This window comes from Hirundo rustica, chromosome 13 (assembly GCF_015227805.2).
Source record: "Hirundo rustica isolate bHirRus1 chromosome 13, bHirRus1.pri.v3, whole genome shotgun sequence".
Classification (NCBI taxonomy): domain Eukaryota; kingdom Metazoa; phylum Chordata; class Aves; order Passeriformes; family Hirundinidae; genus Hirundo; species Hirundo rustica.
Window position 1 is genome coordinate 2,184,810 of NC_053462.1, and position 26,669 is coordinate 2,211,478.

Here is a 26,669-nt window from a genome sequence, read left to right on the forward strand (position 1 = left end):
AGAGTTAATATCGCTTTCCAAGCACTTCCTGGTAGCAGCTTGTCCATCCTGTTGCGTATCTCGGCTCCCGCCGCTGCCTCCCGCGCCAGGCTCCGCAATCCGCTGTCGCTGGGGATCTGTTCAGTGTCTCTGTGCTCCCACTGATGGACTTTGAACCGTTCTGCCTCAAAACCCACAGCAACTCTTCCTTCCATCCTGACAGCAGCTCTGGGGGATCCTCCCTCCCTGTCAGATCCCAGCATCCGGGCATGGATCTCCCTTCCCATTGCTCAGCTGGTTCCTTTATCCAGCCCGGTGCCCTCCGGGCCTTAAATCAGCCTGGGTGGATGTTCCAGTCCCCACTCTGCAGCTCCAGTGAGGAACACGGAGAGCAGGAGGGAAGCCCAGGCTGAATTTCAATCAGTGCAGTGTGACAGGACGCCTGGGTAAGGAACAGGACCGAGGGCGAGCGGGGATTTGTGTATTTATCACGATTATTTCTTCATTATCTCCCAGCTATGATGGAAGCTGCAGAGGCAGCGAGTGCAGCTTCTCCCACCAAAACTCCAAGGTAGAATTTCCCTGGTTTGTGGTGTTGAATATTTCATGAGTTTCAAATGCCAATTATGAGTTACCTGCTGCCTGCTAGGAACAATAGGCAGCTTTGAAAGGATTTGCTCCCATTCTTCCAAGCCCTGCCACATGTTTAGTGACTCTTTTTTAACCTGAGAATCCGGAGGCTCAAGGGTGAGGATGGGAGCTCTCACCCAAGCAAAGGTGGGCCTAAACAGCTTGCACTGCTGTTTCTGCACCCTGAGCCACAGTTCTTATGGCTCTCAGTCTATTCTTCTGCAGTCCTGAGCTCATCTGGAATGGGATTTTTCACATTTGCAGTGTAGCACCAGATTTTTATCAAAACACCATATATATATATATATATATGAGCTGGCAAAATTCCTTAAGAAACAAATGAATCATTGGCTGCTTCACCTGCATTCTCCCCACTAAGTCCATTCCCTTCATATCTATGCCAAGTCCCTTGGAGCAGTATTGACAAATATTATTAAAAAGGAGGTAATTTCCCTCAAAACCAGTTCTGCCTTTTCCTGACAGGTGACTTCTCCATTCCACCTTTGAATGTACTGTGCAGCCAGTGATACACCAGACAGTGAAATATTCTAAAAATCTGCCTCTAAAGGTGCATTTGCTGCCATGGAAAGCACTGCCACAATGCTGCCAATAAATTCCATCCCTGACAGTGGTTTCATACCATTAGACAAAGATAATTCCCATCCTCTACACTTAGTTCTTGGAAGGCTCTCAAGTTAAAATACCATTACTTTGAAGTTCTCTCAAGGCAAAATTGTCACTACATTTGAAAGAGTCGAGAAATTCCTCTGAGTTTCGTTACCTGGAACTGCTGGAGCCAAGTTTTTAGAAGTGTTTAGGAACCCACACTTGGAGACAGAGGTGCACAAGGAGGCACCTCCTGGATTTAGCACTTTGGATGGTTCCACGAGCCCACAGAGCTTTTGAGATTCATCTTTGTTACTGAGAGATGTAAAGGTAGCTGTGGGCTGTAGGTGAGGAATTCCACGTGTGATGTACAGACTGGCCAGTGTGGGCTGGGCAGTGCCAGGCCCCCGGGCACAGGGATTTATCCATCCCTCTGGAATGGTCCAGTGTGTGCCCACAGCCCTGCTCAGCCGCTGCTCCCCATCATTTCTGTCCTCCTGCACGAGGGATGGAGCAGAGTTCTGCTGGGTGCCCTGTGGTGTTCTCACCTGAGGGCTGGGAGACAACCTGATCCCATCACCAAATCAGGGAGAACCTGATCCCATCACCAAATCAGAGAGAACCTGATCCCCTCACCAAATCAGGGAGAACCTGATCCCTCACCAAATCAGGCAGAACCTGATCCCATCACCAAATCAGGGAGAACCTGATCCCATCACCAAATCAGGGAGAACCTGATCCTATCACCAAATCAGGCAGAACCTGATCCCATCACCAAATCAGGCAGAACCTGACCCTGTCACCAAATCAGGCAGAACCTGATCCCTCACCAAATCAGGGAGAACCTGATCCCATAACCAAATCAGGCAGAACCTGATCCCTCACCAAATCAGGGAGAACCTGATCCCTCACCAAATCAGGCAGAACCTGATCCCTCACCAAATCAGGGAGAACCTGATCCCATAACCAAATCAGGCAGAACCTGATCCCTCACCAAATCAGGGAGAACCTGATCCCCTCACCAAATCAGGGAGAACCTGATCCCCTCACCAAATCAGGGAGAACCTGATCCCATAACCAAATCAGGCAGAACCTGATCCCTCACCAAATCAGGGAGAACCTGATCCCTCACCAAATCAGGGAGAACCTGATCCCTCACCAAATCAGGCAGAACCTGATCCCATCACCAAATCAGGCAGAACCTGATCCCCTCACCAAATCAGGCAGAACCTGATCCTATCACCAAATCAGGCAGAACCTGATCCCCTCACCAAATCAGGCAGAACCTGATCCCATAACCAAATCAGGCAGAATCTGATCCCATCAGCAAATCAGGGAGAATCCAATCCTGTCACCAAATCAGAGAGAAGCTGATCCCCTCACCAAATCAGGGAGAACATGATCCCATCACCAAATCAGAGAGAAGCTGATCCCCTCACCAAATCAGGGAGAACCTGATCCCTCACCAAATCAGAGAGAACCTGATCCCTCACCAAATCAGGGAGAACATGATCCCATAACCAAATCAGGGAGAACCTGATCCCCTCACCAAATCAGAGAGAACCTGATCCCATAACCAAATCAGGGAGAACCTGATCCCCTCACCAAATCAGAGAGAACCTGATCCCCTCACCAAATCAGGCAGAACCTGATCCCCTCACCAAATCAGGGAGAACCTGATCCCATCACCAAATCAGGGAGAACCTGATCCTATCACCAAATCAGGCAGAACCTGATCCCATAACCAAATCAGGCAGAACCTGATCCCTCACCAAATCAGGGAGAACCTGATCCCTCACCAAATCAGGCAGAACCTGATCCTATCACCAAATCAGGGAGAACCTGATCCCTCACCAAATCAGGCAGAACCTGATCCTATCACCAAATCAGGCAGAACCTGATCCCCTCACCAAATCAGGGAGAACCTGATCCCATAACCAAATCAGGCAGAATCTGATCCCATCAGCAAATCAGGGAGAATCCAATCCTGTCACCAAATCAGAGAGAAGCTGATCCCCTCACCAAATCAGGGAGAACATGATCCCATCACCAAATCAGAGAGAAGCTGATCCCCTCACCAAATCAGGCAGAACATGATCCCATCACCAAATCAGGCAGAACAATCACAGTCAGGCCAGGGAATGGTGGGGCATTTTCTGAGTGCCAGCCAGAACACCTCTAGCTGAGAGAGGACAAACACCTTGGTTCCTTGAGCACGTCCTTTCCTGCTCTGTCATTCCCTGGGAACACAAGGGACTGTGTTAAGAAGCTGCATCAGTTTCAGATGTTGTGCACCTTATTAATCAAAACACATCCTTTTGGAAGGCAGTTGATTGCAGCTGAGGCACAGAAGTGCTTACACCTCAGCATCCCTAGTGCCTGGAGGAGGGAAGAAAAACGGGGAAAAGACCTTTAGTGCTCTCCCTGGCTTAGTTCACATTATCTAATCTACAGGAGCATCAGAAAAATGAAATTTATTTCCCCAGCAAAGCTCGTTCTATTAGAAACTGTGATGAAAATAATAATATTAAATGATATTTGCACTGTAGAGTATTTGGGATGAGTCACAGGCAGCCTGGCTGTGCCAGGAGGTGGGAGGAGAAGAGGAGCAGGTAGAACACATGGGAGAAAGGATTCGGGAGGGAGCGAGGGAGAGGCAAACAAAGATGAGGAAGCATGTGCTGTGTGTGTGCTTGGTGAAATCACTGCTGAGCAGCATTTCCTTGCCGTGGAGCTGCGGGGACATCCTGCTGCTCTACATGGCACACTCACCTTTGGCCAGTGGCTCCTGCACGGGAAAAGGGAAATATTTGCTCCCGAAAGCAGAAGCACAGAGGTGAGGTGGGGATTTCCTCCCTGCCTGCCGCGGGCATTCCTTGCCTGTGCTCAGCCTCGCTGCCTGCGGAGTTCACGTGGTTTCCTTCTCCTAGCAGGTAGGATTTGCAATGTCTGAAACAGCAAACATTCTAGAGAGCCTCAGATGCTGAATCTCTGTAAAAATACACACCAAATTCTCTCGTATGGCCAAACAGATTCTTAATTTTACTCCACTGGTTTCAGAGGCTTGGGCACTCGGTACGATTTGAACCACTTGGTCAGTCTGGGAGCTTTTTAAACAGAATAAGCAGCCATTCCCAAAGAAGCACCGGCAGAGCTGATTGCCACCTCTTTCCCTCTTTTTCCCCAGAAAAACCCTCTCCAATATCAAAATGCCTAATTGTGGCCGTGGTTCCCCAGTGCTTTGGCCTCTGTTAGAGGCGGTAGCTGGTGGGTAGCAGTGAGGGGCCGCAGGATTCCCGGGCGGAGCTGTTTCCCGGAGCAGCCTCCGCGGGCAGTGCTGACTCAGGAGCCCCCTGGGAAGTGGGGTTCCCCCGCCGCGGGGAGAGCCCACGCAGCCCACGCTGCCAGCCCAGCCTCCCGCAGGCCAGCGGCGGAGCTCGCCCACACGCAGCTGCCTTTTATTTATTCGCTTTCGAATGACTTCTCCACATCCAACCCCGCAGGAGAGCGATAGTACCGACAGCCAGGGAAAAAGGGTCCTGCCAAACCTCCGGGACGCTGCAGACGGGGGCAAAGGCAGCGCCTTCCCGGCAGGCGAACTTCTGCTAGGGAACACGGGCACTCCCGAGCCCCTGCTTTGCATGCGAGTGGGATTTTCAAGGTGAACCGCTGGTTTTCCTTTAGGTTTGGGTTCGCCCCTTCCCACGAAACCCCCCGTGCCTTTCACGAGCAAACCTGCCCCCAGCAGCCACACCTCCGGGCGGAGCAGGGAGCGCCCGCATCCAAGAGAAAAAGGAATATTGTCGCTCGTATTTATTTACTTTGTCACGTTTACGATGCTGCTGTTGATAAGCTGGCGGCGGCGCGGCGGCCGTGGCCGCTAAGGCGGGGCGGGCCCGGGGCCCGGCGCTGCCCGGTGCCCGCAGCGCGGTGCCCGCAGCGCCCGGGGCGCGGTGCCCGCGGCGGCGGCCGCGCAGCCCCGCGGTTGCCGGGCGTTGCCCCTTTAAGAAGCCCGGGTGCTGTCTCAGGTAGGCAGAGCCTGTGCGCTGTAGTCGCTCCTATGGCAACCCAATAGAATGGGATCGCTTCATGAATATTCCCAGGAGCAGGGGCTGCATGAGGAATAAGTGATGACAGTGATGTAAGCAAGCAGTGGCCGCTGCAGGTTGCAGTTCATTGTGTTATTGGCCGGCAGGTTGAGGAGTTTGCGGCTTGAGCTTCGCTTTCCGGATGATGTCTGCCCGCCGGGAGCCACGGCACATTTGCATCTCGAAGCCAACATGGCAAGGCGGCTGCTGCCGCCGCTGCCGCCCTCCCTCGCCTTCCAGCCAGAAGTGTGTGGCTCTCCTCTAGACTTCTTGCCCAGTGCTCAGCATCTGAGCAGACAGGGATTGCAGTAACACTCACCAAGGGGAGACAAGCAGCAAGTAGCCAAATCGGGACAACGGAGGAGAAGGGGGAGCTTTTTGCCTTCCCTCTTTTTTTTTTTTTTTTTTTTTTCTTTCCCCTCCTTCCCTTCCCTTCTGGATGCAGAGCCCGTGTTTTGATGCAGAGCCTGTGGATGCCACAGCCCGGTAAGGAGATGACACGCCAGTCTCTGGTTCCCTGTGCCCCGTGAGCCGGGGGCAGGGGCCTGGGGGCAGTGCCGGTTCCTCTCTCTGGGCAGAGCGGGGGGGTCTCTCCCTACCCCGAGCAGCAGCAGCAGCAGCGGCGGCCATGGACAAGCTGCCCCCCTCCATGCGCAAGAGGCTCTACAGCCTGCCCCAGCAGATCGGACCCAAGGCGTCGATCATGGACGAGGAGGATGACAGCGACAAGGACACCCGCAGGAAAAGCATCAGGCTCAAGCCACTGCCTTCGCCCTCTGCTGGGAGCACCCGGGCCCTCGGGGGGGACCCCGGCCGAGGGGGGGACCCCGGCCTGCTGGAGACGGAGGCCGGCGGCAAGGGCGCCAAGACCAGCACCAACGGGGACTGCCGCCGCTTCAAAGGGAGCCTGTCCTCGCTCACCAGCCGGCACCTCCACGACGCGGCCGAGGAGAAGCGGCTCATCGGCGGCGAGGGGGAGCCGGCCTCTCCCGGGGAGGACAAGAGCCCCCCCGGCAGCGGGGAGCTGGAGCAGGGGCTGCCCGTGCCCCCTCCACCCGCCTCCCCCCCGGAGCCCCAGCAGCCGCCCCCCCGGGCCTGCTCTTCGACCTCCATCAAAGTGGAGGGAGGTGGAGGGTGCGACCAGATCACCCCAGATGAGGAGCAGAGGCTTGGCCAGGCCGGTTTCATGCAGAGGCAGTTCGGGGCCATGCTCCAGCCGGGGGTCAACAAATTCTCCTTGAGGATGTTTGGCAGCCAGAAGGCCGTGGAGCGGGAGCAGGAAAGAGTTAAGTCTGCCGGGTTCTGGATCATCCATCCCTACAGCGACTTCAGGTACAACCCCCCCCTTTCCCGGCTCACTCCAAACTAGCTGGCCTGCCCCTTCCCATGCCACCTCCTGCACAGGGCACCCACCCCGACAGAACTTTCCTGGGTCATTTCCTAGCCAGAGGAGCTGGAGAACACAGCCAAGATCTGCTCCACTCAAACAAGCTGCAGGTTTCAGTTACATTTCACCTTCATTTTAGTGTCCCCACGCTGTTAGTAATTTTAAATTGTTTTAAAACCAATTGTCTTCGGCTTTTTATAATGGAAAGGCTCTCTTTAAGTTCGTTGTAAATGGGGAAAAAACTGTTCCCACCTGATGCACAACTCCAGACTAAAAGTGTGGTGTCTGATCTTAACTAGTCCTGCATCTCCATGGATGCTCTGCCTGACTGATGCTTCACACCTCCGAGTCCTCTCCCTGCTCCTTCCCAAGAGTAAGGCAGGGATGTTGCTACTGTTGCTGCTGTGTAGGCGTCTTACTGCAGCATGGCTTGTCAGGAACTGGGATGTGCAGGGGAAGGCAGCCTTCATTAATAAGGTTCTTAATTAGATTAATAAGCCCCTTTTGCATCCCTTTTGCAAAATTAGTTTGGATTGAGAATAGTTAACACTGACTCTGCCAAAGTAATGGCTTGCTCTCACCCCACAGCAACATTTCCGTGGAGGTTAATAAGGAAATGAACTTGGGAACCCTAGAGCCGGTTTTTGTGAAGTCCTGGATAGCAGAGGGGCTGTGTTTGGGTATTTCCAAGCAAAGTATCGTCTGCTGTACAGGTGAACTGTCCTCTGCAATATGTATGTAAAGCACTGCAATCAATAATTAATTACTGAGTGCAATCAATGGCTAAGGTTTATTGCTTCAACTTTAATTACAATGGGCTTACAACTCACATTTAAAAGCACACAGTAGAAGATTATTATTCCAACATATCTTTGTCACGCTACGTGATTTTATGGAATTCGTGGACTCTGTAAGGAACCATGCACGATTCCCAAAAATACAGTTAGTGAGATAATTGCAGGAAGGAGTTTTGGGGTGGATTTGGCCTCCCAAAGGCAGGAATGACAAACCTCTTGACACAACCTATTAGGGATTTAGCAAGCAGCCCACACGCTTAGCGGATTCAGCACTGGCACTGACCAGATTCCTTGATATTTGCTTGGATTAACAAATGTTATTAGAAGGCTCTGTGAGTTGGAGGACTGCACTGTCATTTAAATTCAGTGCATTCAAGTGTCCCAAGCACACAGCTGACTGAGCTTAGGAGGGTTTCCAGCAGCTACAGCATGATGCAGAGTCCTTGCAAGCACAGCCTTACCCAATCCCACACCGGAACCCGGGGAAAATTGCCTCCCAGTGAGACTGACCGAGTAATAGCTCCCAAACACTGAAATGTGAGAATGAGCAGCTTTCAAAAGAACAAAACCAGTTTCATACTCTTGGCTATATTTGCAGTATTTGCTGTGAGTCTGGAGTTTACCTGCTGTGTTTTCTTGGGTTATTCTAGCAAGGCGTGCTCTGCGTGTCGCACCCTCAGGGAATTTGGGGTTTAGTGTCTGCATTGTATCTGGAGTTAGGCAAAAGCAGTGTTCAGCTTCCATATCCTTCTGTCTCTGTAGTGAGTTTATTCCCTTCCACATCTGTGCCTGTTTTCAGCACAGAACCAGCCTGGCAAACTTGAGCCGGAGGAGCTGAGGTAACCACCTTGCCCAAGGTGAGACGGTCCCGAGAGTTGGGGATTTTAAGGTTCCTGCAGAACCAGTGCTTTTTCCATAATACGATGAGGTAACTTTTCATTCCAGAGGCACTTGGCTGTGGGGCCATTCCTGGCCTTGCCCAAAGGAATGGAGTGTGCTGGCAAGCCCTGGCTCCCCGAGCCAGGTGATGCCATGGAGCGGCTGGCACTGAGCTGTTCGTGCATGCAGAGCTCTGTGGGTGCATGGGTGACTCCCGCTGTTAATAGCAGACCCTGCCCTGACGAAGCTGGCAATCCAAGCTGCATGTCTGTCCCTTGGGGCACATTCCAGGTGGGCTGGTTTCCTTCTGAGCTGGTGTAGCAGCCCAGCCCAGCCCAGCCCAGCCCAGCAGCACGGGCTGTGTCCCTGCTGTCCCCCTGGGCCGGGGCGGTGGGGTGAGTGTCTGGAGCCATGTGCCGAGGCTGGGAGGAGCTGCATGCACCACTGCCTGCTCAGGGGGGATATTTCCAGGCAGGCTTTGTTCACCCCTGTTTCTAGGTCACCTGCAGCAGATCTGTTTGGATAGGAATGCTGCTTAGAGCACGTGCCTGGGCTTCTATGGAAAGTGACCTGTGGCCAATGGCTGCCTTGAGGGGGAAGAGTGGGAGCCTTCCCACCTTCTCTTTGGGCTTGGTGTTCCCTCTTGCCCTCTGCTAAAGCATCTCTCTTGGAAACAACTCCCATGAATATAGCTAATGTTTTATGACCTCTGGAATGCAGCAGATTGCACCAAAGAGCAGATCTTACCAAAATACCTGCACGAGCTGTACCCGTGCCCGAAAGGAGGGTGTCGTACACTTGGGGAATTACGCAGTGCAATTCCTGACTGCTCCGTGTTCCAGCCGGGTGCGGATCCCGGAGCCTCAGGATCTCGGAGGCTCCATTATCCTGCCCTTCGCTGGCACCGAGGCTGTGCAGCAGCGTTTGCTGGTCGAGTATCAGGTGAAGGAAGGTTCAGACCCCGAGCTCGCTTTCTGTGCCTTTGGAGGAAGCCGCCTCCCCTCCGCCAGGCGGGTTCTGCTGGGGCTCCAGCCCTCGTGACTGCCGGCTCCGAGCAGCTGGAGCTGGGAAGTTTGCATGGAACACGCCAGGCCGACACACCGCTGTGAGATGACATTGGTGCCATTCTCCGACTCCGCGGAGTCGCTGCCCCTCCGCGCTCCGCTTCGAAAGGAGCTCCTGATTTAGAATAGAACAGAGGCTTTCATCATTGTCTCATTAAATTATCATTTTAGCATCTAATAGGGCTAATTCCAGTGGCAAATCTATGACCCTCTAAGAGTAAAACAAATTAATATAGATTCAGGCTCTGTTGATCTCTGCTTTTAGTCCATTGTGAGGGGAAAAGACATCAAATGACCTTTATAAAAATCAAGCTCAGTGCCCCTGAGTACTCCTGACTAATGCAGTGGGCTGGTTCTAGAAGCACTTAAAAGGTGTCTTAGCAATTTCTAATGAAAGTTAAGAGTCCTGGCTCCCGTTCTGAGGTGCAGATGTGTGTGCTGGCAGCTGGAGTTCATTTGCATCTGTGGTTGATTGCACATCAGTGCAGAGCCACACTGTATTTCCTAGATCAAGATTTATCTGTGACTTTGAAAGCTCTTCCACTGGGTAGACAGAATTGTATTTTATTGCTTAGAGGAAGCATTGATCCAGTACAATTGGTTTAATAAAAAAATTCCAGACAAACAATGATCTGTCTAGTTTGTAGCTGACTGGAGCATATGGGTTGTAGCTGCTGCCCAGAATTGCTTGCGAAAAAAAGTGTAGCATGCTGCTTTTAGAAAGACCTGAGAACAGATACACTATCTGAGGGCCCAAAATAGTCCCAGCAGTGGATGTAAATAGAACTGCACATTATTCACTGCCCAGCAATCTATTAACTTCCTCACAGTGAAGAGAAGCTGCTGTCTCTTTGAAAACAATGGCAAACATTCCGCTCGATAGCAGACCCAACTACAGATTTTAGAATTCTTTTCACTGGTCTCCATTACTTGCAATACTTGTGTGCAAACAGATCCTTTCTTTCGTTTGCTTTCTCTGCCAGAGCTCCCTGGCTGCTGGGACCCTGGGGAGGTTTCTGTGGCAGCCAAAACCAGGTGCTCAGGTGTGAGGTGTAAGGGGAAAGAACAAAATCTCTGCTTCCCTTCGTGCTGCAGTGTCCCTCAGCCTCCCTTCTCGGTGGCAGCCAGTGGGATTTACTAATTATAGTCCTCCTAACTGAGCCCAGTAGCACTGTGGGATGGAGCAGAAATGGGAGGGATGTGTGTTTACCTTCCCCACTCTCCTGAGCAGATCCAATTTCCAGTGCCTCTCTGAGCGCTGCTCTGGCTGTGCACACCGTTCTCACCAGGAAGATTTCCCCCGTGCTTTAGGAGGGTAAACAATATGTGGAGAGTCCAATAATGTCCTTTTCTCCATCTCCTGCTCAAAGTGCTGCTCCTTGTGCTGCCCTCCCTCCGTTCCTGCCGACGCCCAAAGGCTGAGTCCATGACTTGCCCTTTGCTCCAAGTGCCCGGCACGGAGCAGGATGTGCAGCACGAGGGAATTCTGGCTCAGGAAAAGGGCAGGGAGCAGTGGCTTTGGTGGCAGGAGCTGTGCCTGGCATTGGAATCCAACGGGGAGTGCCAACAGGCCGGGTTTGGAGGGGGCAGCTCCCAGGCTTGGCTCTCTTCTCCTCCTCTTTGTGGTGATGCTGTGTCCCTGGGGTAGCAGCGGGACACTGCACGTGGAGATGGGAGACAGATCCCACTGCCTTTGCTGCAGAGAGCTTCCTGGCCAATTCCCAGGGCACTTCGTTGGAGCAGAACGAGAGGATCCCAACAGGAATCATACGGAGGATAATCCAAATTCTGCTGAACACATGCATTGGTCTCTGCTGTCTTCAATGCACTTTCAGTCAGGCCGCAGAAGAACCGTGGCTTTGTGACCGTGACCTAAGGCAGTGAAACTCCTGCATCCATACTTCCCATGTCCATAGGCTAGTCAGGCTTGGTGCTCCAGCTCACCTGTCAGGAGGCAGAGGATAAATAACCCCAGAGCAGGGAGTCAGCGAAGGAGTACACCTTTTTGTAGGAAACACGTTCACATGCCTGAGCTGGAAAACAGGCAGGCCTCAGTAAAGGCAACACCTCAGTGGGTCATCATGGTACAATACTTCAGGACTAATATTATGGTATTTTCACATGCAGAAAGTGATATAAAATAACATAAATAAATAATAAAGCAAGCATTGACATATAACAAAGCTGTAGTTAAGATTTTTGCATAAAGTTAAGCCAGGCCCTTCATACCAATCTCTGCCAACAGATGAAGACATTATCTCTCCCACAGAAACTCCTCCCTCAGTACAGTCAGGGTGGCTCCTTTGGGAAAAACAATTTAATGTTTTCTCCATCTCTTCTTGCAAGATAACATATCTTATTTATTATATCTTATTCAGCTCCTAATGTGAAAAAGAAGAAAACTTAATTTTCTCATGGCTTTACAAAATGCTCACTATGCTAACAATAAATGTTCAGTTCACTTCCTGACAGCGAGGAAATTGGAAATATCATCCCCAGGTTATAGTGAGGTGGCACAGACTGGTGGGGATTGAGGTAAAACCATCCCTGGGTGTGGTGGAACTGAGGCCCAGTTGTGCAGAGCAGGAGGCCTGACACAGCACGCCCTTGGGGAGAGCTCTGCCCCGGGGGCAGTGCAGGGAATGGGCCATCCCTGGCAGTCGGGAGGGCTAATGAGCACCTGTGTGAGGAGCCACGGGTGCCTTGAGAGGGTGGGCACATTCTGGTTTGGACCATTTCTTAGGCTGGCTCTGTGAGCAGCCAGACTGGGAAATGGGCCCGTCCCTCCCACCCTCTTCCTAAGCCTCTGCTGCTTGTTGGTTTGTCTGTTGTTATAGCAAAAAATAATCACTGCTGTAAACAATGACATCGTGTTCTCTCCCATCATCATCCCAGAGTATTATTGCTGTCACAGTTGGGGACTGGGCTCCTTGCCTGACACTTTGCAGGAGCTTTCTGGCAGAGGGGGAGGCTCTGGGGCTCCGCTCACCTGGCCTGGCCATCACACCCCACCTGCAATTCCTTCTCTCTGTCCCTGCAAGCCTGCCAGGCTGGGCAAGAAATGGGCTCTTACAGAAAATCTCCTCCTCACACGCCTGCCCCAAGCCCACCCTCCCGCCTTGGAGGAGGCAGGAATTCTCTGGGAAGCGCTGGTTTGATCCATGTCATGACTGTAACATAACACAGCTGAGCTCCTGTCTGCTATTTCCTACCCCGAGCTTTTGACTTTGCAGTCTGGTTTTTAATGCAGTGTTTTGTACAGTTGTTAGGGTTTTAAAAACAACTCAGTCTCTCCCCTTGGCACAGTAATATCTCTGGGCTCATTAGCAGGTGTGGAGCTGTTCAAGGCTGTGCTGCACTGCCCTCTGCTCTGAATGAAGCAGTGGCTGTAGCAGGGAGCTACAGCGAAGGAAAGATGCTGCACCACATTCCAGGGCTACTCCAGGCCACAAAGGAAACACACTCTGCCTGTTACAAACTCCCTGCTTGTTTCCTCCTTCTCACCTTCAGCCCCACTCTTTCCAACCTGTTGTCTTCGCCGTCTCCCACTTGAAGTTTGTGTTTCTCATTCCCCCAGTGCCATCTCCATTTCCTAGGCTCCTCGTGCAGAGGTCATGTCCAGCCAGTCCTAGATGCCAGTATCCAGCTTCTTTCTCATCTGACCACTGTTTTCCACCTTGTTTCCAGTGATGCCTCTCCCCCTCACCCCTTGCCATGTTCCAGTATGTTGGTTGGCATTTACTCAGTCCAGTTCTAGTCTCCATCCTTGTCCTTCAGCTTTTTCTCTGAGTGGGTCTCTCCAAATCAGTTCCTTTTCCTCCTGCATGTTCTTAGTTGCTATTGTCCTTCCGACTCTTCCAACAATCTCAGTTTTCTCCATCCCCTTCCTGACTTAAGAATGGATCATTTTTCCCAGTAATTTAAAACCCTTCCACATTATCCTTCTCCTTATCCTTGGACACTGCCAATGTTTAGACAAAAGCTACCCATTTTCTGTTTCTTAAACTTGAAATATTTCAATCCTCAGACCTAAGCATTTAACATGATGAATTTGTTTGGAAGCACAATCTCCACTGCAGGAGAATGAAACAGATTTTATTTGAAGGAAAAATGTGGTTTCTGAGGGTAAAACCCACAGAGTCAGTGTAGGACTTTGCAGAACTATTTTAAGGAGGTAAACTTGGGGTTTCAATCCAGTGTTTTTCTGGTTAGGTAACTGTGCTAGTGCTTTCTGTGGCAATGAGTTTTTTTTCTGCTCTAGAGTCACTGCTGCTGCACTGAAATCCATTTATTACACAGATAAAAGAGTGATCTTTGTCTGGAGATAACATAGTGTCATTTTAGCTTGAAACCATTGAAATTTGTCTTTGTTTCTGATGTGTTATGAGCATCTCATTAGCAAGCCCATGAATCCCTCAGTTTGCTCTCAAAACCAACTATCTGAGCTCTCATCTCTGCCAGAGCAGAGATTTCCTCCTTTCTCTTATTTTTGAAAGCTGTGGTGGTGCCAAGGCAGTTATAGGTCAATTGAGTTATTGTTGGTTCTAATTGGCACTCTAACAAGCTATTAAATCAATTTACCTACAGATGAATGTCACTCAAAAAGCAAGGTGCCAGCTCCTTTTGAGAACTTCAAAAAGCCCATTTCCACTGCTGAGTGTGAGGGAAAGGTCAGGCTGCAGGGAAGCGGCTACTTGAGATTTGCCCCCGAAATGTTTGTGCCAGCGCTCTGTGGCGGAACACAGGCCAGGCTGTGAGGAGGGATCAGACCATTCCCAGAACTCGAGGCCAGGAGGAACGATTAAGAACATCACCAGCTCTGACAGATCTCTCGTATCCCTTGCTGCGTGTGTAACAAAGCTGGGGCTTTTTTCCCTGTGGAAGGATGCAGGTGCTGTCCTCCTCCCTCGCAGGTGTGTGTCCCACGTGCTTTCCCCTGGCTGAGCATGCAGGTGCGGTGTCCGCAGCCATCCTTCAAGCCAGGCAGCCCCCAGCTGGTGACATCATTGCCTTTTGAATCCGGAGATTCATGAGATTTCCTCACTTCCCTTGCACAAGAGTCAGAGTCATTATGGTGAACGGGGTTGATTTAAGTTCCTTTCTGAAACGTTTGGATGACCCGTGCCCCCAGCGGCACTGCAGAGCTCATCCCCACGGAGCTGAGCTCTCCTTGGCTGTAAACCTGTCAGTGCTGAGCCTGCAGGGCAGGACAAAGGCTCCTGCCCGGGCAGCAGTGCAGTTCAAAATGCGAGCTGCTGTCCAGGACGGGCGGTGAGGAGTGCTCAGGTGCCCTCGGGTGGGCTGGGGTTTGGTGAGGCGCAGGGCAGAACGGGACGCAGCTTGGCTCCGTGCAGCTCTGCAGTGCTGACAGCACCAGCCCCGGGTTTGTCAGCAGACACAGCGCTCCGGACTCCACAAACACAGCACAGGGAGCAGATGTGTCCCGGGCTAGCAAGGTGCTCTTAGAGAGACCTTTTCCTGCCCCTTTTCCGTGCTGAATGCTTTGCTAGGTGGGAAGTCCCTTTCCAAACTGGAATTATTCATTGCGTGCACTATCAAATGTGGTCACCCCTGGCGTTAGCACCAGGCTGGAGGAAAACCGGGCTCTTATCTCCCGAGGAGATGCTGCAGGCAGCAGGGGGAGACAGCGCCGTGAGAGCAAAGCAGATGAGCATCCAAGGGGGAATTCCAAGGTCAGCTCGAGGGCCCACCACTTCCACGTTCCAGGGGCACAGCAGCTTCCCCGGCGATGCGCGAGAGCTAATCTCGTTTGCGGTGGCTCGTCCAAATGTGCTAATTAAGGATTTAACTCGCGGCCTCTTTGGATGGAGAGGTTGTCTGTGTGTGTGCATGCATTGTTCCAGAGCTCAGAGGAAGGAGAGGAGCTGCAGGTTGCCAGCTGACTCCAGTGCAGGAGCTGTAACTCCTGGTTTTCGTTGTCACAGCTCTGCTCAGGGTGTTTGTGAGTGCCAGGCGATCGGGAGCTGTGCGCGGAGTAACCGCTCAGCTCCGGTGGGACTGGGAGCACAGGAACTCCGCTTCTGCTGCTCCTGGTCGGAACTGGGCACTGTTACAGAGTGATCCTCATCCCACCTGCGCACGGGGAGGGCATGGAAAACCCTGGAAAACCCGAGGAGATGCATTTGGATGTGCTGGGTGTGGGAAAACAACTGCTGGCAGTTATCAGCGCTTGGGAGGAGATAACAGCTGCATTCCAGAGACTGGAGGACTCCACTTCACTAATCCTTTCCTTCCCAGCGATGTCGGGGCAAGGGGCTCGCTCAGCTGAGCGCTGACATCTCTCAGCAGGGCAGCTGTCCTCACGGGGGGCAGGGGAGGCCCTGGCTGTGCCCAGGTGCGGAGCGCAGCGCAGGGACGCTGCGTGGGGCACAGCGGGGCAGTGCCCGCCTCACTCCTGCCCCGTCCTGCGCCAGCGCTCCCCACAGCCCAGCAGATAAGGGAAGAGATAATGATGCCTGGCTCCTTGCAGCTTTTTTAACAATAGCAAACCCGCTTTCATTAAGCACAAATTCTTGACGCTTGACCTTTCCCCCTTCACTTCAAAGTACTAATGCATGCACAAGTTACACTTCTATTAATAACAAGAGGAATATATTTTTCCATCCCTATTTTCCTGAGAATCGTGGGGAGGGACCAGTCTAGACTGCAGATGATGGTCTGTTCTCCTTGATGCCCATACAAAGCGCTCGTATCGTGCTCATTTAGCTGTGGATGCACTTGGAATGACAAGCAGTGCCTAGCAGACAGAAGGACAAGCTGGAAGGGATGTCAGGCGTGCAGGTTGGACCCGTGAGCCATCCTGAACTGAATTCTCCATGCCTTAATGTCTCCAGCTTGAAAAAAAGGGGTGATGGTGCTGCCAGGGGCCATGGAAGATGCTGGGGGACTCTGTAATATTTTAATGTGACAGGAGATGCCAGAGGAGCTACCAGCAGGGGTGGGGTTGGTCTCTACCAGGTAGTTTCATGAGGATTTCTTTGGGATTCTCCTTTTTTGTGCAGTGCTGTAGATGTGGTCTCTCCTTTTGTCCATCTTTTATTAGGACCCCAAAAAGCAGTGGATCCGTGTACTGATAGGGAATTTCTGAATCATTGGTTCCTTTGTCTTGATAAGGGAAGAGATTACCAATACTCTCCAGTTCCATGTATGGTGCTCTATTGTCTGGCAGGTTTAGAACTAGGCTGGGAAAAGGCAGGAAAAAAGCCTGCATGGAGAGGCAGACAAGATGGATTTTACCTTTTATGTCCATGAATGAGAATTGTGCAGCCCCTGCATGGGGTTTGGAGATGCTCTAAGAAGAAAATGTTCCATCTTTCCCTCACCAGTCATGTGCACTGCAGGGTGTGCTACCATTTTCTTTGGGAATACGTGACTCCTGACTTCAGTAAACACTCCCAAAGAGCAGGTCTGACACAGGAGCTGCAAGGCAGCTCTGGAAAACATCCCCTAGGCTGCGTGGCTGGTGGATCTTTAGGTGATGCCTTGTGACCCTTGGTTTTGGTGCAAACACGAGTGTGCTCCATGCCAGCCTTGGTCAGGGCAATTCCCTGTGGATGCTGTGGCTGGAACATCCCGGCCTCTTCCACAGCTGGGAATGGAACAAAAACCTGGCTCACAGATGTGCTTCAGTCAAAGTCCAGATGTGCCCTTGGCTGCTGGCTAAAGCCTGAGCAGGGCTCAGTTTGTGAAGCCACGGGGAAAGTTGAGCTGTTGGGGTCTCCCCTCCATTGTGAGGGGCTCCTCTGCTGTGTCTGCAGCACAGGCACTCCTCCCCATCCCCGCCTGTCGATCCCACTGGATTCTCATTGCCTGCAGATCCTGATGGGAAGTTGGGCCCAAGCCTTCCAACCCCTTTTGCAGCAGGAGCAGGAATTTGGGCTATCAGTGGCAGCTGTGGGTATGGCCTAGGACTCCTGCTTTCTAACAGGGGATCTGGAAGCCTCATTTGCAAGTAAATTCACACAGCCAAATCTGCACTGCAGACAAAAAAAGATTTGCCTTGACATCATCTGCCCTGCTCTGCGCTCCGCAGTCAGTCAGGAGAGCAGAGCACAGCTCCAGCCTCTCCAGCTCAGCAGAATTAAGGCTAAGCTTCATCATGAGCTCATGCAAGCTGTTCCCACCCCAAATAATTGGCTGCTGCATGCTTTGTGTCTGTCTAGCCATTGCTGCATGTGGGTGGGTGTGTTGTGTGTGTGTGAATGAGTCTGCTGTGGAAATTAGTGCATAACACCGGGGGTGCAGCTGATAATAAAGTACCTTGGGAATGCTGGGGCTGGGAGCAGTGTAAGGCAGAGCTGAGCCCCTCAGACTTCCCTCTGCCTGCTACCACAGCATGGGCATTCCCACTTCCAGACCACCACCACCTCCTCTCTGCTCTTCCTCCCACCCTAACCCCCCTCAGAAGTGTTTCCAGCCCTGTGTTTCCCATAGCTGAGATGTAAAAGCAGGACAAAAAGCAGTGTCATTTCTCCACAGCTCAGTCCCCCCATCAGCACAACCCTGTGTGCAGGTGAAGAGGAAATGCAGAGGTGCTGGTGTGTCTGTGGGACTGGGAGACGATGGATCCACGAGCGTGGCTGTGGATGAAGTGAGGGATGGAACCCTCTGGGACTTGGCAGCTGCTCTGGGGTCTTGCTCTCACAGGGCTGGGCTGTTCTCAACCACTTCCTGCAGTGCAGTCATCACACACACGCTCTCAGGAGTGGCAGGCCAGCAGCACTGCTGCCCAGGCTCCCAGATAAGAGGTGCAGAGAGGCTGTGAAAGAGCTCAGCAAGGTGCCAGGAGTTAGGCCCTCCCATTTCCTCAGCCTGGCCCAAAGCTTCCTGCCTTGCTTTCTCTCCATACCCCCGTGTCCAAGATTTTTCTGGGGAAGGGACACCTCTCTGAAGTTAGGACAAGTCAGTGGAAACTTGTGCCTGCCCCAAAGTGGGATCCTAAGATCTGCAGCCCAGTTAGGGAAAAAGAACAGGGTTGGCTATTCTAGTGGTGTGGTTCGGAGAGGAGTATGGCTTTCCTACAGCTGGGCACAGGAGGAGGGCAGAGAATTCTTCACAAGCTCTTGGAGAACTTGCCTTTCCTAGGCAAAGTATGGCCCTGGCTGGCTCAGGGAGAGGAGGGGAGGGCATTCCAATAAAGGAGTTCTGTAGTAACATAAACTCCCCAGATCATAAAACCCCTGGCTGTGGCAGAGCAGCTCGTGACCTTTGCAGGCAGGCAGGTGACACTGTGAGTAAGGGCAGTGCAGTTCAGATACTCCAGCGTTGCTCAGCCCCTGCCCTGGAGCTGCAGTGGCTCTGCTGCATTTCCCTCAGCTCAGCCTGGCTGCAGGGCTGGGTGAGATCATTCCTCCACACACAGGGGTTCTTGTGGATGCAGGGTTGATGATCATTCCTGTGAAATGAGGTTCCTTGGTAGACATATGGGGCCAAATTCCTGTGTGGGAATGGCTCTGGGAACGAGTTTCCCTCCTTGGAGGCCCCTCAGGTCATGTGTCCCGTACAGGAACCCCGAATCACATCCAGGCCCTGTGCTGACACTGGGTGGGACCTGCTGGTGCTGCACTGCTGTCACTGATCCCAGATTCCACTCCCAGCTCGGTGTTTGTGCAGTGGCTCTTCAAGGCAGGATTCAGGCAGCCTGGGACTCTCTTGCTACAGTGGAAGTGCTTCAGAGCCCTGAATTTTCTGCTCCTTGCCCACAGAACAGCTATTTCTGATTCAAGGATGCCTTTCCTGAAGGAGGTCCCTAATTTACTGTTTGAATATCTAATGAGCTAACCTGGGTTTGGATGCACTTGAGAGCAGAGCTGATCTGCTCCCTGCTTTCCCTGGCCTCCAGTCAAAGACCCTCTGCTGTTCTCCACTGGAGTCACTGCAGTGACTTGAGTGCTTTCCCCAGGTGCCCTCACCACTGACCCATCTTCCTCCTCCTCTTCCTCAGCCTCCCTGCGGTCTCCCAGTGCCAAGGCTCCCAGCTGGGCTGAGGCACAGCACACACATTTCTGCTGGCATGGAAGAACAAGAGCAAAACCCTGGCTCTTGCCTTACTCTGAGCTTCAGCAGAAGGACTGGATTAACTAAAAGGAAGAAAACCACAGAATTCATGTAATCATGATGGAAGTGCACAAGTTCCCAGCCAATTTATGTGATATCCCAGCACATCCCTGCTGAAACCAAAGGCTGAGCCAGTGCCTGCTGCAGTGGCCTTAAAATTGGGTCCTGTGTGTGCAGAAGGGAAAACGACAAGGATGTTTTGTGTTTTAGGGAAGAAGGCCCTTTGAGAGTGTGTTCTTCTTGGAAAAGCTGGAATTCATTGAGACACTGCTGCCATCCTACATTCCCAAAACAGGGCAGGGAGCAGACTTGCCTCTAGGCACCACAACCAAAGGATAGCACTTGTCTTTTCTTTTAAGGCACAAAACTTAAAAGCCTGGAATAGTCTTTTGTGACTGTGACTCTCAGATCCCAGAGCATGTTTAGGTTCTTTTAGGGCTTTCTCTTCCACGCTCAGGACCAGAAGTGGATTTTTTTTAGGTTGGTGGGGGAGGGCAAAGGGCCCATCTCACAGTTCCATGTGGTTCTCTGGGCTCAGGCATGAACAGAGCCTGTGCTGAATCCCTGCCTTGAAGTATGGATTTAAAATTGAAAATACACCCTTACACCTCATTTAGTGGCACCTGTACCCTCAGTGGCCAGGGTGGGGTTTGGCTGTCACTGCCTTGGAGCAGGCTCCTGTCCTGCTGTCCCTGTGGTCACCATTTCCTGTGTCAGTGTGTCTCACATCTAAAGGCTGTGGCAATTCTGTGTCCCAAACTCTTTACAGAGGTTGTTATTTCACATTGCCCTTGGAGCTTGTGTGAGCCTGATGCCAAAGTGGAAATACAAGGGGGGTGTTGTTATTTATTGGGTTTTCATGACTCTCATATCTGCTCTGCCCCAGCTGTGTGTAGGAACAGCTTTGTCATATTCCTGTGAAATAGCAGGGAGATACATTCCCAGCTTATGGCTGGAATAGGAATACAGAGAAAAACTCCTTTATTTCCTCTCGGGTTGCTCATGCAGACTGAACCTGAGTGGTGCAGACATCACAAGGAGCTCCTCAGTGACTGCCCTGTCCCGTCTGTCCCTGCAGTGTCCCTTTCCCAGCCTGTCCCTCTGGCAGGCTGGAGCCTCCTCGTTCTGTATTGATGGAAAATGCATCAAGCTGAATATATTTCTGAAACAACTTGTTTCTGGCAGGTTGTTCATTCTAAAAATATATTTATTTCTAATTGCTGAGCGGCGTGCTTAATGAATTCTTCCTTCCCAAGAACAATTAATCAAAGAAATGATTTAGGGCTGGCACTTGCTCCCCCAGGGCTCCGTGGCTTTGTTCCATTGACTTAAATAGAGCAGGGCAAGTCCAGCCCATAGTGGGAAAGATTTATCTGAGCACTTTTCGTGGTGCCCATCACTGTCTGCCTGTCCCTGGCACTGGTGTGTTGGAGGAGCAGCACTGCTCAGCAGAGTCCCAGCACATGTACAGAGCCCCCGTACCTAGTGGGGGTTTGGGATGATGAGGAGAGAAGAGGCTGCAGCTCCAGCTTGCTCTGAAGGTTTCTTGATGGGAACAGATGGCTGGAGAGGACTCTGTGGGTCACAGACCCTGCAACTTTCGATAAAGGAGAATTCCCTGGGAATCCCCACCACACCACAAGTCGCAGAATTTGCAGTGAGTCCTGGAAAGAGCAGGAGAGAGATGCAGCAGCATCCCAGGCCTTGGCAAAGGGCAGGGAGGTGCTGAGTGGAAGTGCCTGGATCCCCAGCACATGCTCCCATGCTCCTTTCCAGGAGTGTGTGTAGCACATTCCACACCACACAGGCAGGTGAAAAGCTTGATTTCCTCCTGCCAGTCTGACAGGAGGGGAAAGGCCTTAAATGTCCTGAATGTGGCCACTGAATTCGTTATATTACATCTAATTGTGATTCAAAGGGTCCTCTGTGGGCAGCTGTGTGACACTGTCCTATCTGGGGAGAGTGTATTTCACACGTCCACTGGCTGAGTTCCTCATTCTGCTGTCCCAGGGTGTGCACCAAGTCCTGCTCCTTTCCCCTCAGCCTCCTGCTGCCTGTCGGTTCCTGCTGGGTTTCCTCCTTTCAGCCCAGCACAGGAGCATTTGGAGGGACAGTGACAGATCCTCAGGAACTGGAAGGGGCTTTGGAGGATCTGAAGCTCAGAGCCGAGTGCCCTTCAGACACTGGGTTGGATGTCAGAATTCCTGGTCTCTCCTCTCAGTTCTGCAGAGGGAGTGAGGCCCTCTGGAATATTTGCCCCTCCTTCTGTGCCTCAATTTCCCCAGCTGGCAGGTGCTGGTGGGGAGACTCAGCCACCTGCCCTAAAAAACTTTGAGGTCAAAAGGCAGCCAGTCTCTGGGGAGCTCCTCAGTGTTTCAGTACAGGCAGTAATTAATTCAGCAGCCATTCCAGGGGGAGGGATAGTGGATTCACGTGGATGCCTTAGGTAAGCACAGCCTCAGTACAGTATGTTTCTTCTGAGACTGAAAATAATCAGAAGCAATTGGACTTTTTTTTTTTTTTTTTTTTTTTTTTTAACTGCTGCATTTTTAGAAGGTGATTCATTCTTGTCTGGGGTCTGGGCTACCTGAATAGCCCCAAGATCCCAGCAGCATTAGTCTTTTTGAGGATTCATAGTGCTCCATTGCAGCCTGAATAACTCATTACAAACAAGAGTGTGATGTGAGCAGCAGGAGAGCAGGGCAGGGGAAGCATTTTGTGCTTTGGAAGCTGAAGTACACACAGGCAGTGCCTCGTTCCCTTTCCAGGTGCCTTACTCCTTGCACCCCACTCCTTCCCCATGGAAAGAGGCTCTGGCAGGGTGTGACCCTTTTCTGGAACAGTGATGCCAGCACAGACATTTCACCCCAGGGCTAAAGCAAGGATGTACACCAGTGAGGATTCCCAGAAAGTAATGTGGATCACAAAGGTCCAAGACACAATGTAGTGTGTGCTTCATCCAACCCAACCCAACCCACGCTTCTTAAACATTGCTCCTTTGGCACTGCCTCTAAGGCTTGAGCTATATTCACTGGGTGCACAAAATCCACACTAAAAATCTGGCCATCCCTGTTGTGTTTAACTCCAAAGCCACACTCGGGAAAGAAGGGATTTGACTGGGGGTGGCCCCTCTCCTCCAGGAGTTCTTCACCTGCGCTGTGTAACCCCCAGGGCTGCGGTGAGCTGTCCTTGCCAGCGGTGACAGCCACACGCAGCCAACACCTTCTGTCACTCTGGCGTTCCCTGTCCTCGCTGAACATGTGCTTTAGGAAGCTTGGAGCCGTTAGAGGGAGGCAGTTTTGAGTATCATCATCCCAGCAGACCATTGGCAAAGCGCAGACTGCTTCCTGTCACCTCTTTCTGGCAGCTTTGGGCATTCCTGTGCTGCCATGACCCAGGAAAGAGGGCTGACTTTGCTCCCTGCCCCATCTGGCGTACCCAGGGCTCACGCAGCGGGAATGTGTGCATGCTGCTGAGGACTGGCAGATGCTGTTGCCTGACTCAGACGTAAATCCTGGGAGCTGTGGAAGTCGGAGAGAGACTGAGGAGTTGTGCCTGGGAGCAGAGGTGGAGTAAATCCTGCAGCTGAACAGCAGCTTCGGGTTTGCTCCATCCTCAGACACGGGGAGTGCTCCCGGTGCTTTTTGGGCTTTCCTTGGGGGGTGGCTGATGTGACTGGCCCCAGAGCTGGGCACACACAGCGATGTTGTACCTGGTGGGTTACTGTGGGGATGGTTGTCCTGCTGCTGCATGCTTCAGGGGTTATGGCAGTTATCCCAAACTTGGGCTCTGGAGCCTCGAGGAGAGCCTGGATGTTGGAATGGTTTGGCCTGGAAAGGGCCTTAAAGCTCATCCCATTCCACCCCCTGCCATGGGCAGGGACACCTCCCACCATCCCAGGCTGCTCCAAGCCCCAATGTCCAACCTGGCCTTGGGCACTGCCAGGGATCCAGGGGCACCCTGTGCCAGGCCCTGCCCACCCTCCCAGGGAACAATTCCTGCCCAATATCCCATCCAGCCCTGCCCTCTGGCAGTGGGAAGCCATTAGGGGATCCCACTTTCCTTTGGGGGCCCTGGAGCTGTGAGTGCCAGCCCCGAGGAGCTGGGGCACAGCAATGCCCAGGAGGAAGGTTTTTAGCATCTCGGGTGGTGGGAAGCCTTGTTCTCAGCTGGCAGATGACTTAGCAGGGTTTGTCACTTCCTTGGGGACGACTGCAGAGTATGAGGGCATAAATATGTCAGTGCAAGGCAAACCAACAGCTTGCAGAAAGCGCTGCAGTGTCCCCTCCACACACCCCACTCCCAAACTGTGATTCTTACCTAGTTGTGTGACTCATGTCATTTCTCTGCCTTATTTTGGTGTTTAATTTTAGTAAATTTGGCTTCCTAGTGGTGAGAGTGTCATCCTCGGCTCACATAAACCCATATTATGTCAAGACAGACACGTCAACACAAAATAGTTTAGAACCCAGCCTGTCATCCCCGTGACTTCCGTGACAAGGAGATGAGCGTGGAAGGTCCCTGGTGTCGGTGTCGTGTGTCCTGGGCCACTCTTGGAGCGGCTCTGAACTAAGAGACAGCCCCAGAGCCCCCTGCCCTGGGCTGAGCCCCAGCCTGGGCAGCAGGGCTGGGGGGGATTCTGTCCTGCTCAGGTGAGACCCCACCTGCAGGGCTGCCCCAGCCCCAGGGCCCAGCACAGGGAGGACCTGGAGCTGCTGGAGAGAGCCCAGAGGAGGCTCCAGGATGGGCAGAGGGATGGAGCAGCTCTGCTGGGAGAGCTGGGATTGTTCACTGCAGAGGAGAAGCTTTGGGGTGAGCTCACTGTGGCCTTGCAGGGCCTGAAGAGGCTCCAGAAGAGCTGGAGAGGGACTGGTGACAAGGGGTGGAGGGACAGGACACAGGGAATGGCTTCCACTGCCAGAGGGCAGGGCTGGATGGGAGATTGGTAGGTGATTGTTCCCTGGCAGGCCCTGGCACAGGGTGCCCAGAGCAGCTGTGGCTGCCCCTGGATCCCTGGCAGTGCCCAAGGCCAGCTTGAAGGACCCTGGGCTAGTGGAAGGTGTCCCTGCCTGTGGCAGGGGCTGGCGCTGGATGGGTTTTAAAGACCCTTCAACCCAGACCCCTCTGATTCTGTCATTATATTATATATATGATAGATGTGATAGATAAGATATATGATATATATCTGCAGCATCTATAGACAGTCACGTTCCTTCCTATGCCTGTGCACAAACCAAGCCCTTCCCCAGTCCTGCTGCTCCTTGAGACAGCCCGGAGCTCCCTGCTGCAGATCCTGCCTGCCTGAGCACTGGGGTTTGACTCAGGGACGGTGGACGTGGGCCAGGGCCTGAACTTCATCATGTCACAACTTATGCATGTCTTTAGGCTTTAATCCTTCGCATTCCACAACATGTTCCTGATGGCTCGGAGGCTGCAGCCCCTATTGATCCATCCCTTCCGTACAACAGCAACATATGGCACGTTTCCATGGCAATAGGTCCCCCTGAAGGGGCTTCCTTCCCTTCCTCACCTTATTGGTCTTTTTCATTATTAAATCATCAGAGATAAATGCACACAGGAGAAGGGTCAATGTCTGGATCAATGGGCGGCAAACAAAGAGGAACTTTTCCATATTCATACGAGCAGGAGATTTCAGGAGATCAAACAATGCGGAATTGCCGGGCCCTGAGCGTGGCAGCTCATGCATAATGCATTCTGGGAACTCTGCAATCAATACACATCCAGCACCTTGGGGACCCCTGGGATTCTGCTGCAGGTGGGCAGGGAGAGGGGAATCCACAGATGTTTATGAGTGCCGTGGGGTGGGGCATGAGGAGAGGTTAACTCTGCTTTGTGCTATCCGTGCAGCTTTGGCTCAGTGCTGAACTCTGTCCGTGGAGGGCGTGGGGTGGGAGGTTCCTTCTGGTGGGGTTTGGTGAGCCAGCCGTGGAGTGAAAGCTGCTTTGTGCAATGGTGTTGGTGAGGAGGGGACCTTCCCTCAGCAAGGGTCCCAGAACGGTCTGACCTTCCGTGGGGACAGGAGTCCTCCAGACGTGGGGCTTCCCTTCCCAAGGAATCCTGTAAACCTCCCAGTGAATCTGCACCACTCCATCCTCACATGGTGTCTCCAGTCCCTGCTGTGGTGAATTCCCGCTGCAGGACAATTTATATCCATGCTCACCTCGGCGGTGCCGTAAGAACAACAATAAATTGGGTTCAGTGTGTAAATGCTGCTCCTTTGGGCCTTCAGACAGAGAGGGGATAAGCTTTCCTAGGAGTAGTACCATAAAAATTTCACTGCTTCTGCAGCTCCTTGCAGGGGAATTCTCCATGAGATATTAATAGCTGTGTCCAAGCAAGTGAGAAAATATTAATAATGCTGCTTTAGTCGGAAATGGGATGTGTGCTCTATTGGCCTCCATGCTCCAAATTTAGAGCCGGAACAAACCGAGTCTCTTGTGGCTATCTCTGGTTCTGTGAGAGAAATGAAATCTTGTTTATTTTTACCTTTCTGGGAAGATTGGGTTCTAAGTATAGATTTAAGATAGGCTTTAATTTGTTAGGCTGATATCTGCAGGCAGGAAGGAGCGGGAGCTGAGGACAGTGGGCATTGACTCTGTGGGGCCGAATCCGCCGCGACTTTCCTGAGCCTCATGCCATGGGTATGGTTCAGCGGGATTGGGAAGGAAAGTGCAGGAGCTGCTTGCTTCTGGGTGGTCCAGTTTGTCTGCAGAGCCAGGACTGGGGGCAGGTGTTCATCAAATTGAACATAAATGCCTGGGAAATGCTTATCCAGGTCCTGTGAGCCCCTTGCAGGGTTAGCTCGGAGTTAGGACCTCACAGACTGGATGGACCCTCATTATCCTGGGACACAATCAAGGCAGGCAGCAGCATCCCAGCCTCCAGGAGCCTTTCTGCAAACGTGGTTTGCTCAGTCCTTGAAACCGAGCTTAGCATGTGAGTTTGCTCACCCTTGCAGGATCCATCTCGCAGCTGGGATGCTGCTGTCCTATCCTGGCACTTCAATGCCATCCTCACTTCCCACCTGGCTGGAAGTGAGCACACTTCTGAGCAGGGCTGGCAGCGTCCCCTCCGCTGGTTTTCTCACGTGCTTGAACGCCACTTCACGTGGGTGTGGTTCATGACTGGTGCACTTGAGCAC

At 52.3% G+C, this 26,669-nt stretch overlaps 1 protein-coding gene across 1 annotated transcript in view; it reads left to right on the plus strand.

The window, feature by feature from the left end:
- The first annotated feature begins 5,765 nt into the window (after window positions 1-5,765).
- Window positions 5,766-26,669, plus strand: part of HCN4 (hyperpolarization activated cyclic nucleotide gated potassium channel 4) — a 96,307-nt gene continuing 75,403 nt past the window's right edge. The window contains 1 exon segment of the mRNA XM_040077833.2: window positions 5,766-6,635. Coding sequence (XP_039933767.1) covers window positions 5,932-6,635 — 704 coding nt within the window. The 5' untranslated portion in view covers window positions 5,766-5,931.